The following is a 17,939-nucleotide window of genomic DNA, read 5'->3' as shown; positions in this document are numbered from 1 at the left end:
TTACGGATGGATGAACGGACGGACAGACAGACAAGGCAACGACTATAATGCCGGTGGGATAAAAAGGTGACTGTAATTACGTCTTAATCTTCAAAGACATTTCCACCTTTAAATCATGAAAGAATAGGATACGATGACATGTGTCAACCAAGTCAGTGACCCTGACCACCCAATCCCGATAGTCGCCTTTTACGACAAGCATGGGTTACTGACGATCTAAGATCTTCACGTGTCCACATTTTGTACACATCCTCAACAAAGAACATATTCACATAACAAATATGTAATTTTTAAAGTAAAATTGATATTTTATACTTATCCTGACTCATGCTTATTGCTTGTCTTCTTCTTCTTGCGAACATAGTGGAACACTTGTATCTCCCTAATTGAAGCTCCCTTCAATGTAAAATCACTAATTAGTACTCACCACGAGTTACCTCCCTTCCACAAGCGCGGGAACGAGGGCGCCACCTCCACCCATGTGCCTCACTCTCTCCTCATATACTGAGCCCAACATTTGAATTTACAGGGAAATCCAAAGTGTTATGTGGGGAGGATGGGAGGGCTTACCTCATGAGTCAGGATAAGTATAAAATATCAATTTTACTCTAAAAATTACATATTTTTCCTTATCCTGACTCATGCTTATTGCTTGTAGAATCCGACGGAAAAGGAGGTGGGAATATATAATACTTTGGATTTTAATAATTAGTGATTTGAACCAGAGACCATATAATAGAGGGACGGCCCTCCCCAACAGTTTATCACTAACCATCAGCGCTACGGCCTGGCATGTAACTGATACACATCGACACCCTGCTGCTAACTTCCCTCTACCGGTACACATGCGCAACAAATGCGCAGACATTCGCAAATGAGCACTCTGGTAACCACGTAAACAATATTGCGTAATATCCGGACCGAGAGTTAATTCCCTTAGCGGGATTTCGCCGGCTGCGTTTGACAGTTAAGCATTACATGGACAGCTCCATTAAACTGATTACAATAATCTTAATTTTTATCTTATCTCTCATTTTGCACATGCCAACTGACAACATCGTAGAACATGTATCATTCGCCCGAAATGCGTGTCGTCATAAGCCTGGAATATTTGTTTCAACATTCGGCATGGCCATGGACGACTTAATTCATTCACTGGGATGATTCCGACTTGGACCTCGATACTTACTTGGAGAATTCACGAGACTACGACAGGACAGAGAATATAAACCAAAATACAAAAATCAAACTAACCCAGTCAGGTAAAGGCAGTTTTAACATTACGGGTTTCCAATATCCCCGATGCTCGCTAAACGTATCATCACATGGCTAATCTCAAAGATTTACTTGCAAGTATTCGTTGGCACAAAACGAGGGTGTGGTCAAGCAGTCGATGAAAGTAAAATTCCCGCGAATTTATAAAGAATGCGCAGATTTGCAAGCGTTAGCCAATCAGAGGACTTGCTTCGACCACACCTTTTTTGTGCGGACATATCGTCATCCATTTTGTGTCAAGATCGTTTAGTTGCGAGTCAAAATTGATTTTTCAATCGACTTGCAGAAATAACAATAAAGAATTGGTAGGTGTCATGGAGTGTTGCTCGATAGACCAATCATCCATGATTATGCTTACATAAAGTTTTGATCGATTGCATGCGATGGTAGCGTAGCGATCAGCAACACCAGTCGGGTAGGGTGCACCCTAGAAGTGTCCGGCCTTGTCATTATGTATTGTACTGTGAAGCATTTCGAGTCAGGGTGTCATCTCAAAAACAATATTATTAAAATCATGAATCCTCAGAAGAAGACACGAGGGCCTGTGACTGACTGGTGTTTATTATAAAGTTTATAGTCCCAACGAAACACGATTTCTCATTTTCCAAGAGCGTTAATGTTTTTATAATGGGGCTAGCAGTGATTATGCTTTGGGCCGTTTGGAGACAATTGTTGTTGTTTTTTCAAAGGGAAGCCACTAAATACTAAAGTCACTTGCCTCCTGGCCCATGGGAAATATACGTGTTAAATGGGCTGTACTACGTATACCCTATCAATTAAAAAATTTCAGCAAAGTGTCAACTTTAACTTGGCAGCGGGAAAATGCAATAATAACGGTAAAACACAATGTATCACACCTTCTTACATGTACAATGTATTTATTGTAGAATAGGACCATATATCTATATGTACAATCATGTATTACTAAATTCAACCATTTAGATATTCTTTCATTAAAAAGCACAGTAAATGTGAATTTCAACTGTTGCAAATAAACTCTAAACTGAATTTGAAATTAAAAAATTATGCAATAGTTGGTTGCCAATGCTCTTTCAAACAATGTATATCTAGCTTAATCGAGATGGGAATATTGTGCTTAATAGTAGGCTCTTTGAGTAGCCCTTCCGATAGAAAACTTTCTTTTTCCTGGGCATCAACAAAACAAATGATAATTTTATGATATAAATATAATGTTGAATAATGAGTTCATTTTTCATTTTTTTGTTGTTGCATAAGACGGAGTTATAAGGTACTGTCTAAGCCCAGGTAAACTCATTAGGAAGAATAATGATAACAGAAAAATATATTAATTGTAGTCATGATGATAAAATAAGGGAAGATGATAACTTATAAACTTCTTGCAACACAACCTGCATAGTTATGTTGTCCATTTAGGACTGATTGTGAATGTAAAACATAAAATCATACAAATCTGAACACAATCTTAATATAACTTCATTAACAGATGTTTTTAGATATCCGTGAAGTGAACTGTACATTGGTTTTAATTTCCATAATTTCTGCTCATGTACTTTATTACATGTTAAATTATTAGGCAGATATTGTTGAAATAGCTCCTTCATATGCCTGCACCAACTGGAATCAAGTCTGCAAATCTGTCTTCATAATTGCCAACGCAGACTGTGGTATGTAGACAGTTTTGATAAAGTTTCTTCATATCTCTTAGAGTGGAGAAAATGCAAGTAAACCAATCAGAATTCATGATTTGGACCAGAAGTCGTCGATGTGCATATATTGCTGATGTAAAGGATGATGAGCATTGACTGCACTGAAAGCTGGACTGAGCCTACGTCGGTCATAAAACTGCACAATAGTAATGTTTTCACGCTTGTTTCTTGCAATTGTAAAATTGCCTGGCTCATCTACATGCTGAAACAGCTCCTTTTTAATGTTAAATATTGCTGGTATCGCTTGGGGATGCCATAAACAAAGTCATCTACATTGTTGTCCGGATGATACTGGTGAATTGTGTCAAATAAACCGAAAGATTCATTAGCCGAACAACCATCAGAATCTGTCGCTTCTTCAAGGCATGGGGTATCTGTGGGTTCATCGGTGAAGTTATGAAGAGATAACTTCCATGCTTTGTCCCACAGTGCATCTCTTGAACAGAGAAAATGGAGTTACACAATCATAATATTAAAAATAAATTTGAAGTGTTCTAAATAGTTGTTAAGAATTATGCAATAGTTGGTTGCCAATGCTCTTTCAAACAAGGTCTAGTTACTTACTCAAGATGGGAATATTGTATGTAATAATTTACACTATACCATTGTTTTACATAAGAAAAGACACAATAATAATATTTGATTATACAATTGCTTTGATATTTTAAACTTATATCTGCAGGTACCAGATAGCACAAGTACCAATAACTACAAAATATCAACACAAAATTACTCATTTTTTTTTTTCAAAGACATCATTTGTGAATTTCTTACTTCCATTATTACTTACATGAAATCGTCGAGAACAGTTGACTGAACTGATGAATAAGAATGTCAGAGAGAGAGAGGACTGACACCTTGCACATTTGTCTCGGACCCACTTTGAGTAGCTCTTCCGGCGACTGCCGATGAAAACTTTCTTTTCCTGGGCATCTGCCAAACAAATGATAATTTATTATATAAATAGTGTAATGATATAAATAAAATGTTGATTCATTGTTGCATAAAAGTCAGGCTGCTGGTACTGTATAATAATATATAGCAATATAACTCTAACTTCAGTAGGAGAATAATGATAACAGAAAAATATATGAATTGTTACATGATAAATAAGGACCTTTCCACAAATATAATCATCAAAATGATAAATAAAAAATATGTACTTTTTTCAAACGATTAGGTGAATGAGACTTTTGTAGAATGATTTTAAATATATATTCACGTTATTAATGAACAAAATGAATGTTCTGTCGTCTGCTACGTGATAGTTGAAATGTTTCAGTATACGACGCAAATATGGGTTTACCCAAAAATCATAAAAATAAAATACCGATCGTAGCCATATAAAAGGTGCCACGCAAAAGAGAAATCGCCGTGAATGTTCGCATGTTGATTTTAAACATGCTGGTAATAAGCTGTTCTTTGTGAAAGCGTGCGAAAATCAAGTGTTGTGGAGTAAAATATTTCGGAAAACATCATATTTCATCGCATTACACGAGCCAAAATAAGGAATGACGCGAACGCCACAGACTTATAAATGCCCTATACAAATCTTTATCTTATTTTCTTTCATTTACACCCGGTAACTAAGGATTTGCATTGAGAATTAAGTATCGTTATTGAAAATCAAAATCGGGACTTTTGCCGATTTTTTACACCTCACCATTGTTCTCAGAACGACGAGCACACATGACAGTTTTCATCAAATACAAAGACAAATATATGCTTTAGCACCCCTAATACACCTCTAATGCACTGTTGCAAATGTAAGTATAGGCATGAGAATACATGAAAAAAATCAAATCTTACCTTTGCAATGAAAATACGCGAAATCGATGACTGAAGTCAACGCACGTTTTTGCCAGCTTCCGGATAGGCTGCGCAGTACAAGCCGTAGCGCTGATGGTTTTGCGCACTGGCTAGAGGGCCGTCCCTCTATTATATGGTCTCTGTTTGAACTGTGATGATTGTAATAACCCTATGGGAACTTCATAAAGGCACTGAACTGATGAATTCCTGCTGCTAACTTATCAGCTGCCATATAAAGGTTATTGCAATGTACTTATTATGATAAAGTATACATAACATTAATACTATGCTTAAGACTAATAGACTTAAGCTAATTATATAATAGCAAAACTCTTTAGAGTTTGTTAGTTAATATACTTATGATATAGATATAATGCTGAGCTTAAGATATGAATAAGCTTTAGCTACATATATAATAGCAAAACTCTGTAGAGTTTGTTAGCTAATATATTTTTACAATATGAGTATAGTACTGTGCTTAAGATATAATTAACTTAAGCTACATATACAATAGCCAAAAACTCTGTAGAGTTTATTAGCTAATAGATTTATAATGTAACCATAGTACTAAGCTTAAGATAAGATTAGACTTAAGCTAAATGTATATAGCAAAAAACTCCTTAGAGTTTATTAACTAATATACTTTTATGTTATAAACATAGTACTGAGCTTAAGATATGATTAAACTTAAGCTATATATATAATAGCTAACCTCCGTAGAGTTTTGTTAGCTAATACATTTTATAATGTAACCATACTGCTTAAGATATGATGAAACTTAAGCTAATTGTATAATAGCAAAAAAACCTTTAGAGTTTGTTAGCTAAATACTTATATGATATAAACCTAGTATTGAGCTTATGAAGGAAACCTTAAGCTACATATATAATAGAAAAAACTCCGTAGAGTTTGTTAGCTAATACATGTTATAATGTAACCATAAAGCTTAAAATATGATGAAACTTAAGCCAAATATATAATAGCAAAAACCTCTTTTAGATTTTTGATAGCTAATATACCTATATGATATAAACATAGTACTGCGCTTAAGATATGAATAAGCTTAAGTTACATATATAATAGCAAAAGCTCCGTAGAGTTTGTTAGCTAATACATGTTATAATGTAACCATAAAGCTTAAAATATGATGAAACTTAAGCCAAATATATAATAGCAAAAACCTCTTTTAGATTTTTGATAGCTAATATACCTATATGATATAAACATAGTACTGCGCTTAAGATATGAATAAGCTTAAGTTACATATATAATAGCAAAAACTCCGTAGAGTTTGTTAGCTAATACATGTTATAATGTAACCATATTGCTTAAGATATGATGACACTTAAGCCAAATAGCAAAAAACTCTTTAGAGTTTGTTAGCTAATATACTTATATGATATAAACATAGTACTGAGCTTAAGATATGAATAAGCTTAAGCTACCTATATAATAGCCAAAACTCCGTAGTTTGTTATGTAATATATTTTTACAATATGAGTATAGTACTATGCTTAAGATATAATTAACTTAAGCTACGTATATAATAGCCAAAAACTCTGTAGAGTTTGTTTAGCTAATGCATTTATCATGTAACCATAGTACTACTCTTAAGATATGATTAACTTAAGGTAAATATATAATAACAAACTCTGTAGAGTTGTTAACTTATATATTGTATGATGTAATAATCATAGTACTGTGATGATAAAAGGAACTTAAGCAAATTATATATAGCATGTAGCTATTTAGTACTGTTATAAGATAAGTAGAAATCTGTAAGATTGACTTATCTTCTCCGAGGAACTGTCAACTGTTGTGCGAGGACCATGGGATCGAATTGGTGGATACCTGAGACGTCCTCGGTGGTGATATCTCTCAGATAATGGTTGGCAACCACCATATCGGATCTCCAGAAATAAACCCTCCATTATTTCAAATAACATTTGTGTAGATCAATTGTAGAAGTTAGCGCTCTAATATCATGAGTATTAAAAGCTCATGGAGGGTCGGATTGGGTCCATCCGTCTTGTATGCACGTAGTATGACAGTTCTGATCCAAACGGAGATATAGTACGTGAGACTTCATTCTGCGTAAGTTGATGATAGAGGAAATAATCTGTTGCATTTTTCCTTCCTGTTTGGTTCGGTGGAGATAAATTTACAGTGCTCTTGCTGGCCATCGTGATAGAATCATCGTATCATGGAGTCCAAGTATGTCATCCAGGCGTGTTCATAAACCTCACTTGTGAGGTGTTGGAGCACTATATTCAGATCCCCAAGTTGGAGCGTGAAACTTCCGTTTTAATTCTCCAATCAGAAAGCTTAAGTAGGTTTACTAACCATCTAGTTGTGTTAGTAGCTTGATGATGAAATTCAGCTGTAGTCTGAGACGCTGTGGATTTAGATCCACTTGTATCCCGTCGTCTAGGTAATTCGCTGCGAAGTCCTTTGACGATGTAGGTGCACAACCAGGTGTGTCTGTCCTCGTTGAACTTTATGTAAAATCGCCTGACTGCCGTGCCCTCGTCCTAACTTGACAGGGGAGGTCTCTAACCTGAAGAAAGCAGCCCAATCATGAAGGTTCAGATTAACTGGACTGTAAGGAGGCTTGCTCGTTCACTGATATATAGTTGTCACTTGTAACGTAAGTCTTGAACTGTGAACTAAGATCGACCTCTCGCGTAGGTCGTTGTCCATCGCGTCCAATCAGAACAAGGCATTTTGATTCTGTAGAATACCCGCCTGTGATGTCACCGGTGTAGCAGGAAAACCTTGTATAAAATCTTGCCGCCGTTGATATTAGCATAATCGCCGGTCTTCACCGTAGCTTCCCGGTTACCCGAAAGTGACCACGTGTTTCGAGGGTTAATGGTAAACGCGCGAAACCTCCGCCGAAATACCTCGCTCTGTAATATTAATGCTGGGTAGGTTATTTTCCTGGCTGTCGTGAAAGTAACTTCAGTTTTGAATATAATTTCGACTTCCTTATATAAAGGTACAATAAACTTTGCAAGTTGTCAGCTTGTAGACTGTATACATGAATGTATCGCCATAATTGTAGAATTAAAGCTGAACTTGTTGTACATATTTCTTCTCAGAAACGTTGACGATTATGAGTTATACTCGCTGTAACAAGGCTGCTGTTCAATTTCGATATTGAATTGTCTGCAGATATGCGTAATGGTCACGCATGTAGATAATCGTATCGTCGTCCGGGATTGCATATTCTAGCAATCTATACGGAACAGTTGATTTCTGTGAAGATCTATGAAACGTCGTTGACTAATTAATACAGCGACGTTCTGTGTTGTAAATAGCCTGTGCAATTGTCTTCGCCAGAGGCTTATAGACGGCATCTGGCATACAGTTGATAGACAACTTATGCGATGTCTTGAACGGACTGACGAGTAGCTATATATGACGAAAGTGGCTAGTATATGGAGACCTTGGAGGAGACTTCCTCGGTGAACGCCGGAGACTTCGCTAAGCTCTCAAGTATCCCTTCTAGATCTCTGGGTGAAGTAGACTTGAGTTACTTTAGCCTTCGCGACCTTCGCGAAGGTATCGAAGTCAAAGCCCGATAGTATATATATATATATATGAGCTTGCTTCATCGAACGGCCTCTGTGTTTAACAGGATGTGGGGTCGGGTGAAGCTTACTCCTCCGCCGACGCCCCTTGTAACTGGTGAGGCTCTAGCCTTCGGGCTGAGGCTGCCTGGGACTTCCTTAGCCGGCGTTTATAGTCCCAACAATATATGAGCGCTAGCTTCATACAGGGTGTGGTTCTTGCTGGTTCTGCATAAGTAGAGCCGAGTAGATCATCCTATCATCTTCAGAAGTCGCGGTCACTAAATCTGGTGATAAGAATCTTATTGATCGTTCTAGATCTATTAATTAAAGAACATACATGCTCTGGCGCTTTGAACTTTCATGGCTTTATGGTAGGCTGTGTCCTCATTCTGTGGCACCGCAGCAATCGGGTCGATCGGAGGTAAGGTGATGGTGTCTGCATCGTCTTCCTTCATCAGGTATGTCTGCGCCGAGTTGCCACTCTTGGAAGGTGAAGAGAGATCTAGGTTGTTTACCATCCAATATCGTATCTCAGCGTCTGAGAAAATGATGCCTCTATCATCTTCTATCCCAGCATCGCTGATGAGAGGTTGATGCTCTTCTGATGGTGGACTGTGTGTTTCTATCTCTATGTCGGGTGACGCTCGGGGAGACCTGACTGTAGACTTGTGTGCAGACTTGTGTGGTGACCTGTGAGGCTTATCGACGTGGTGATGTAATGAGGAGATCGGGCGCGTGAACGGCGAGGCGATCGCCTTGGTGATCTGGCGCCTATGGGTTGACCTTCTCGAGACCTGTGAGGAGAATGTTGATAGCTTCGCTGAAGCTCTTGTGTAGTCCCTCAAGTCCTTCTGGACGATGACGATCTGTGGTCAGGTGTCCTTCGCTAAGGGCTTCAAGCTTCCTCCGCCCGGTCCTGGGGAACGGCGACTTGACCTTCGCTAAGGCTTCCGCGGTGGTCTGGTGGTCTGAGTCTGCATCTAAGGATGTAGCCGAGGAAGGTGATGATCTATCCCCGCCGAAGGCCTTCGCGAAGGCTGTACATCTGGGTCCTTCGTCGAGGTGGTCTGGCGACTTCCTTCGCGAAAGGTGGCTTCGCCGCGTGGCTGCTACGCTGACGGGGGTGCCTCTGGGGTGTCGCTCATGCGCTGGAACCTTCGCTGGAAGGCTCAGGCCCTGGGCTGGCTGCTTCTCCAGTCTGTAGTGGCCCTCCATCATGATCATGATTTGCCGCAACAGTTCATCTGGGATGGTCTGCGACGACGAAGTAGTCGGTGCCCTCTCTGCGATGTTAGCGTGGGCCCCTCAGGGAAGTCGCCTGACATCAGTGTAGAGACATCAGGCTGCATGGCGATCTCTGCTGATGTCATTGTAGCTGTCACCGGTCGCTTCTTGTGGCGTATGTCCGGGATGATGATCGGCTGATCATCGTAGAGGCCCAGTTCAGCGGCTGGAACAATCTCGTTGAGAAAGTCCTAGTAGACTTCGCTGATTTCCCCTCAGAGGTCGACGCTGCCCTGGGGTGCTAAGTCTGGCGCTGAGTGTTGGTAGCTTAACGGACCTTCAGGAAGATCATCGAATATCAGCGCTTGGTACATCAGGCTGCATGTTGATCTGGCGCTGACATCACTGTTGCCGACATCGGTCATTCTTTGATGTATTATCAGGTATGATGATCGGCTGATCATCATACAGGCCCAAATCTGCGATGGGAACAATCTCGCTGAGAAAGTTCTAGTAGACTTCGCTGATTTCCCCTCAGAGGTCGATGCTGCCCTGGGGTGCGAAGTCTGCGCTTGAGATGCAGTAGAAACCCTCTAGTCTTCGGCTGCGACGATGGGATGTCTGGGGAAGCAGGACGCTTCTTGAGGCGGGCGGACTACGCCCCACTTCCACCACTCTAGCGAACACCACACGGAGGGGGTCGACCAACAGCAGTAGACTGGCGAGGGGTTCAGGTGTATCAGTCATGCTAGACTCTGCATACGCCGACTCCATCTGCTGCGCGCGCCTCAAACGCAAAGTAAATATTTATAAAAGGCAGAATTGATAAATTAGTACCGCGAACTGCAACGTGAATAAAATGAACATGGCGCAGTACAACTAGGGCATATTAAATGCGGATCAGCAGCAGAATAAAAAACGTAATCTGCAACAGTACAGAAGTTTCATCAACGTAATCTACTGAAACAAACACGGCGTCCCGTGAATAAACAGTAGAAACACTACTAAATATCAATATATAATTGTTGAAGGATACTAGCTAAACCTCTATAGATGTCTATACGAGGTAACTAACTAAATATAATCAAAGGATATAGTGTGTCGGAGACACAGGCGCTCTCACGTCCAGCTCACTGGGCGAAGAAGGAGAGAGTGAGGCACATGGGTGGAAGTGGCGCCCTCGTTCCCGCGTTTGTGGAAGAGAGGTAACTCGTGGTGAGTACTAATTAGTGATTTTACATTGAAGGGAGCTTCAATTAGAAGGGAGATACAAGCTTTTGTTCCACTATGTTCCATACCATTACTGAGTCAATCAAAATGATTCTTGTTGAAAAGTTAAAAGATTAACATGATTGACAATTTTATTCAGTCATGTCAACACCTAGCCAAATAGAGAACCCTTCAAACTTCCATGTACAAATCATGTAAATTGTCCCCCTTATACCAAATATATATACTTGAGTTGTGAATGACATCTCTATGACTTCACTTAGTCATTTCAATAGCTATCTTCAAATATGCTTTAATAACAAACACAAAAGTGCCATACAATGAATACTGAATGGTCACCATGGCAACTTACAATAAACAGAAAATATGAAATACACAAATATAACATATGTTAAACAGAAAATATACCTAGGAATCAAGAGCTTCATGCATAAGGTGAGAAAACAGTTTGAATCGTCAACAGCACCATCACAGACTGTAAAGCAGTGAATATGCATCCTACATTCAACTAGCCCTGAGATCATAAATGCGACAGTTTATCACTGGACATGCGTGAAGTCTCCTTCTGTTGTAGATTGTAGACTAAAGCCTCAGTTTTGGGGGGATAGTAAGCATGTATTGAGGTATTCAAATCAAACAAGGTTTTCTACTAGCTTCCCAGATAGCATTCAGACGTTTAGCCAACACTGCCAACGTTGGGACAATGTCCGAATGCTATCTGGGTTGAATAATGTTTGTTGTTTGATGCTGCACTCAGCAATATTCCAGGTATATGGCAGCAGTCTGTAAATAATCAAATCTGGACCCAGTGATCAACACCATGAGCACTCATCTATGCAATTTGGATAAGAAAACGTATCAACCAAGTCAGCAAGCCTGACCACCTGATTATGTTAGTCGCCTCCCACGACAAGCATTGGTTGATGAAGACCAATTCTAACACAGATCTTCACACATTAACAAAGTTACTATTGTTTGTGATAGGACAGTTTCTCCCTGTCCTACCAACCACACAAATCACCCCACCATCACCCTCCCAAATTCAGTTCCACCTGTCTTTTTTCTCAGCGTAGATTCGGGGAAATGACCGATTCCAAGGCAATGAACACAAATGGAATCATAACTCGCTCATAATATCAATCACTGGTTTGCTTGATCCAGGTTTCATTATTTCCAGGCCTGGCTTACCCGAATAATGATAACAGCGATTACCCTTTAAAGTTTGAATTTTGGATTGTTCGAAGGATAATATTAACAAAACTTGTCTTGGCAAGTGGTCTAGGGCTATTTCCATGCTTGGTGTACTTTCAACTATATTACAGTTATCACAGAATGTCGGCATAAGGATGGAGGAGGAACTGAAGTGATGTACAAGACGCAGGTCTCAGATGTTTCAATGCTTGATGAACCAAATGAGCACGTCACTGAAACCTTGAAGCAGGGTTTATCATGGACTTTAACCATTGATCATAGGTGTGAGTGTGTGAGTTTAGTTTTACGCCACTTTTAGCAATATTCCAGCAATGGCACATGGGTGGAAGTGACGCCCTCGTTCCCGAGCTTGTGGAAGAGAGGTAACTCGTGGTGAGTACTAATTAGTGATTTTACATTGAAGGGAGCTTCAATTAGGGAGATACAAGTGTTCCACTATGTTCGCAAGAAGACTGACTGACTGACTGAGTTTGGTTTTACGCCGCTTTTAGCAATATTCCAGCAACATCACGGCGGGGGACACCAGAAATGGGCTTCACACATTGTACCCATGTGGGGAATCGAACCCGGGTCTTCGGCGTGACGAGCCAACACTTTAACCATTAGGCTACCCCACCGCCCCTGTTCGCAAGAAGAAGAAGACAAGCAATAAGCATGAGTCAGGATAAGGAAAAATATATTTTATTGTTTAAAAACATGCGTATACAGTTTCCAGATATTGAACATTGGAAAACCCATCATTTTGGGCAAAAACATCTCCGGAATCAAAATGATTCACCATCAGCACAAATACCCCTCATCACAAACATACCATTACTGAGTCAATCAAAATGATTCTTGTTGAAAAGTTAAAAGATTAACATGATTGACAATTTTATTCAGTCATGTCAACACCTAGCCAAATAGAGAACCCTTCAAACTTCCATGTACAAATCATGTAAATTGTCCCCCTTATACCAAATATATATACTTGAGTTGTGAATGACATCTCTATGACTTCACTTAGTCATTTCAATAGCTATCTTCAAATATGCTTTAATAACAAACACAAAAGTGCCATACAATGAATACTGAATGGTCACCATGGCAACTTACAATAAACAGAAAATATGAAATACACAAATATAAAATATGTTAAACAGAAAATATACCTAGGAGTTTCATGCATAAGGTGAGAAAACAGTTTGAATCGTCAACAGCACCATCACAGACTGTAAAGCAGTGAATATGCATCCTACATTCAACTAGCCCTGAGATCATAAATGCGACAGTTTATCACTGGACATGTGTGAAGTCTCCTTCTGTTGTAGATTGTAGACTAAAGCCTCAGTTTTGGGGGGATAGTAAGCATGTATTGAGGTATTCAAATCAAACAAGGTTTTCTACTAGCTTCCCAGATAGCATTCAGGACGTTTAGCCAACACTGCCAGCGTTGGGACAATGTCGAATGCTATAATGTTTGTTGTTTGATGCTGCACTCAGCAATATTCCAGGTATATGGCAGCAGTCTGTAAATAATCAAATCTGGACCCAGTGATCAACACCATGAGCACTCATCTATGCAATTTGGATAAGAAAACGTATCAACCAAGTCAGCAAGCCTGACCACCTGATTATGTTAGTCGCCTCCCACGACAAGCATTGGTTGATGAAGACCAATTCTAACACAGATCTTCACACATTAACAAAGTTACTATTGTTTGTGATAGGACAGTTTCTCCCTGTCCTACCAACCACACAAATCACCCCACCATCACCCTCCCAAATTCAGTTCCACCTGTCTTTTTTCTCAGCGTAGATTCGGGGAAATGACCGATTCCAAGGCAATGAACACAAATGGAATCATAACTCGCTCATAATATCAATCACTGGTTTGCTTGATCCAGGTTTCATTATTTCCAGGCCTGGCTTACCCGAATAATGATAACAGCGATTACCCTTTAAAGTTTGAATTTTGGATTGTTCGAAGGATAATATTAACAAAACTTGTCTTGGCAAGTGGTCTAGGGCTATTTCCATGCTTGGTGTACTTTCAACTATATTACAGTTATCACAGAATGTCGGCATAAGGATGGAGGAGGAACTGAAGTGATGTACAAGACGCAGGTCTCAGATGTTTCAATGCTTGATGAACCAAATGAGCACGTCACTGAAACCTTGAAGCAGGGTTTATCATGGACTTTAACCATTGATCATAGGTGTGAGTGTGTGAGTTTAGTTTTACGCCACTTTTAGCAATATTCCAGCAATATGACGGCAGGGGACACCAGAAATGAATATTGAACCCATGTGAGGAATTGAACCTGTGTCTTCGGCATGACGAGCGAATGCTTTAGTTTAACGGCAAGATTACAGAATACCGGATACCTATCCGCCATTTTTATTTTGATTGCGCATTTATTTTTGCGCACTTCCGTTTTGTTTCCTTAGCAACGGCATGCCATGAATGAAGGCTGTTTTGAAGCAGCATTCAATATTAAATACTAAATATTAAACAATATTAAAGCTAAAAAAAGGTAAGATAATGGGGGTAAAGGGGGTACCCCTCTTTATTTAAAAGCCTTACCTACCTTACCTTACCAATCAAAAAACACTTACCATCAGAGTGTTCCCACACCGTAGAGTTCCTTTTCCCAGCATGCATTTGAATATAATTCAACACACGATTACTTTTTACTCTGTTTACGTCAGTGAACGCTGTTAAAATCCCCAGTTTAGGTTTCCTAAACCGGAAGTAAGGTGAGGAATTCGATTTTAACCTTATTTTTTACCTTAAATTCGTATTTTTATTGGATCGCTCGCAGGCTTGCGCTCTCTGTTTCTTCTATATATAGGAGCCTCACGCGCACAATAGAATGTATATAATTAGGTATCCGGTATTCTGTAAGTGTACCAGTTTAACCAGTAGCCTACCCCACCGCCTGATCACAGGTTCCTGACACAACTAAGGGGAGCAACTCTGTACAGAACACTGCATGTCTTAGATGACTTACCTCAGCCCCACATATACAGATAGAGAAAATAAGTTACCTTTCCAGTTATGTACATTATTATGTAGTACAACAATCATAATCATCATAATACCAGAACAATTCTTTTCATCACAGCTAATAACCAGGATTTCAATTATTTTCATCAAAGGCACTGTAAACTAAATTGACTTTGTCAGACACACGCGTTTGCAACCAGTGTGTGAAAATTCTTTCCCTGAATTCAACTTGAAAAATGACATTTCTTGAACAACATCTGATACAGCCTTTTTGTCGACATTCAGACCTTTTTTGACAATGTCTTTTTTAATACATTGCACAGTGTGGTACCTTTCTAATGGCAGGAAAGGGACAAAAACATCTACGACTCTTTGTGGAACAAATTTTGTATACCAGAGTGGCTTCTCTGTCTGAAACACATGAGAAAAGTCGTCAATTGTAATATCATCTCTGTGACGACCAGCTGACAGCAACTGAAATACATGCTTGTTGATTTCAGCTCCTTTGGAATTGCTCAGCAAGAGAAATATAACAGGTGTGTCAGTTGCATTTTGATTGACAATCATGTTGACAGATTCATTCAATCCTTGCAGAACACCATCCGATGCCTTGTCCATTTCATCAAATATCACAAAATTGATGTAACATCGAGTGATGTTTGTTTCAATCCATTCTGGAATTTGTTGAGCATATACATCATCTTGGGAGCTATGAGGAAAATGAAGGGGAACTAATAATTTGTTTACTGTTGTGTATGGAAAGAAATCAGACACAATTTTACTGACATAATTCTTTCCAACGCCAGTCCAACCATGAAGCGATATCACAAGAGGTTTCTGTGATGATCTTTGGTGCATTTCTGTCAAATACCTGTTAATGAGATCAGGTATGATCTCTGTCGCAAGATGCTGGCCGTACACTTTTGACCTCAAGTCTCTCTTGAGGTCACTCACATCAAAGTCGGCAAAGGTTGAGCAAGTGGACTGAATCACTTTTAAAGCATACACTGAAAGACACATTCCAAGAAAGATGTTGAACACTATGAATGACTTGGATGTCACTCTATGACTCTTAGATGTAGTATCTGAGGTAGTTCGGGTCGTATGATGGGACAGTTTTCTTTTCTTTTCAGCAGTAGGTTTGCATAGAGACCGTAGAGGACTGGAACGATGACCTTCTTGGACATTTTCTGACAGTCTTGGCATTCTTGGTGGAGGCTGGGAATGGTGTTTGCCTTTCCTATCACTCTTTGGTTCCAGAGATAGACGTTTCGGACTTGATCGAGCTGGTGATTGGAAAGGTACGCTGTGTCGTTTTGACAGTCTGTGACTTGCTGACGAATACTTTTCTCTGCTTTCTTCATTTCCTAAACTTGTACCATGATCAATTATTCCAGTATTCATAACAGGTTCCGACTTGTCTGTAGATGTCTTTGAGATCAGTCCCCCGAAAAATGATGCCATGGATCCTGACATGGTCCCTGTTGAAAATGGATTGACACTGTTAACAATTTCAGACCTGTCTTGGAACCTTGGAACAGAGTTTGTTACCATAGTAACCTGTCCATCATCATCCCCATCAGAAAAACCTTCCATACTTTTTTCACTCTCTTTTGGGGAAAGCGCCTCATGTGCACGAAATCCTGAGAATGAATTCATCGCGGAGAAGACATTTCTGCATTTGTTCCAGTTTGATTCTGGAGTTCGTAAATTCGAATGGAACTGGTTCTCAAAATTGTCTTGAGTTACCATGGCAACTGGTTGAGGGACAGGTGGTTTGTATGCCACGGTGGTTGATGTAGGGCTCTTCCTGAATGCAGCAATGGTGTTGATGTTGGAGACGGCTCTCTGACAAGATTCCCAGCCTGAGTGCTGCATCGGGGAGTCTGGTGAGGCGACATCTGGGTCACTATCACAGTCCATGGATTCCATGGCGACCTCAGCTCTCATCAACTCAGACACTCAAATCTGAAATAAGATACCTTGTGTAAGAACATATTCATGCAACAACTGGCCTCTATGGACATATTCTAACCCTAAATATCCATGAACCTATCAAACATTTAGTCCAATATGAAATCTCTGTGTGTAAAGCCCTGATAACACTTCCATGAAGATGCATTTGATGAAGTTTGTAACAAGCCATTGAGATTCAAGACCTGTACATTCTCAGTAAGACTTTTACTAAGAGTGACAGATGAATTCAGACAGGCCAGCATCTGAGTTTTTGTTCTAAAAATATGAAATTAAATGACATGCCGAATGTAAATGATCAGGGTTCACCTAATGTGGAGGTGTTGTCAGAACGTGACACAGAAACCAGTGTTCACTAACACATAGTGGTGTTTATATTTAGATACGTTAGACATCAAACAGCGATTTAGACAGCGTAGAGCAGCGATGGGTTCCTAAGTGGGGTCATGTCGATCTTCATTGAAGCACCCAATCTCAGCCCTCGTAAACGCTTTGAGTGGAATTCTGGCCTAGATCAGTGAGATTTGTTTGTCTGTCAAATATCAAAATGTGAACCTGAAATTATAAGAGCAACAAATCTTGAACTTAGTTGAAAATGGAAACCTCCAAATACTGCTGAAGTGCCCAACACAGTCTTCGTTTTTCAGTTTCAGTCAGCTGATCACAACCATTAACAGTATGTGAAATACCACACAACCAATTGTTGACTGAGTTCTTTGCAGATATGAAAATTTTACGTACGACAATTCTCCGAATGTGAGTGTTAGTATCAAGCATACGTGTATGTATTTCATTAGCTCAACATCACTGCGATCGTTCACACTTTCCAATGTTTCGTCATGTGCGTTGAAAGTGACGGGCAATTATCATCCAATGAAATGTCGTGACACATTTTCCACGGAAGTTTGTGCTGACCAATAGAAAGTAAGGAACAAAGACATTGTAATCATATTCGACAGAAAT

At 39.6% G+C, this 17,939-nt stretch overlaps 1 protein-coding gene across 2 annotated transcripts; it reads right to left on the bottom strand.

The window, feature by feature from the left end:
- Positions 1–14,862: 14,862 nt before the first annotated feature.
- LOC124285298 (torsin-4A-like) lies at positions 14,863–17,842 on the bottom strand. 2 transcript variants are annotated; one of them, XM_046721503.1, is made up of 2 exons: positions 17,756–17,842; positions 14,863–16,970 (listed from the first exon to the last, which is right to left on the bottom strand). In XM_046721503.1, the coding sequence occupies exon 2, from the start codon at positions 16,950–16,952 to the stop codon at positions 15,165–15,167; it is 1,788 nt and encodes a 595-aa protein (XP_046577459.1). In that variant the 5' UTR covers positions 16,953–16,970; positions 17,756–17,842; the 3' UTR covers positions 14,863–15,164. The 2 variants fall into 2 exon arrangements, with proteins under 2 accessions (XP_046577459.1, XP_046577460.1); XM_046721504.1 differs by having other exon boundaries at positions 17,718–17,816.
- Between the last annotated feature and the right edge of the window lie 97 nt (positions 17,843–17,939).

The sequence above is a fragment of the Haliotis rubra genome, unplaced genomic scaffold (assembly GCF_003918875.1).
Source record: "Haliotis rubra isolate DU_JTF1 unplaced genomic scaffold, ASM391887v1 Scf358, whole genome shotgun sequence".
Lineage (NCBI taxonomy): Eukaryota > Metazoa > Mollusca > Gastropoda > Lepetellida > Haliotidae > Haliotis > Haliotis rubra.
This window is presented reverse-complemented; position numbering and strand designations above follow the sequence as displayed.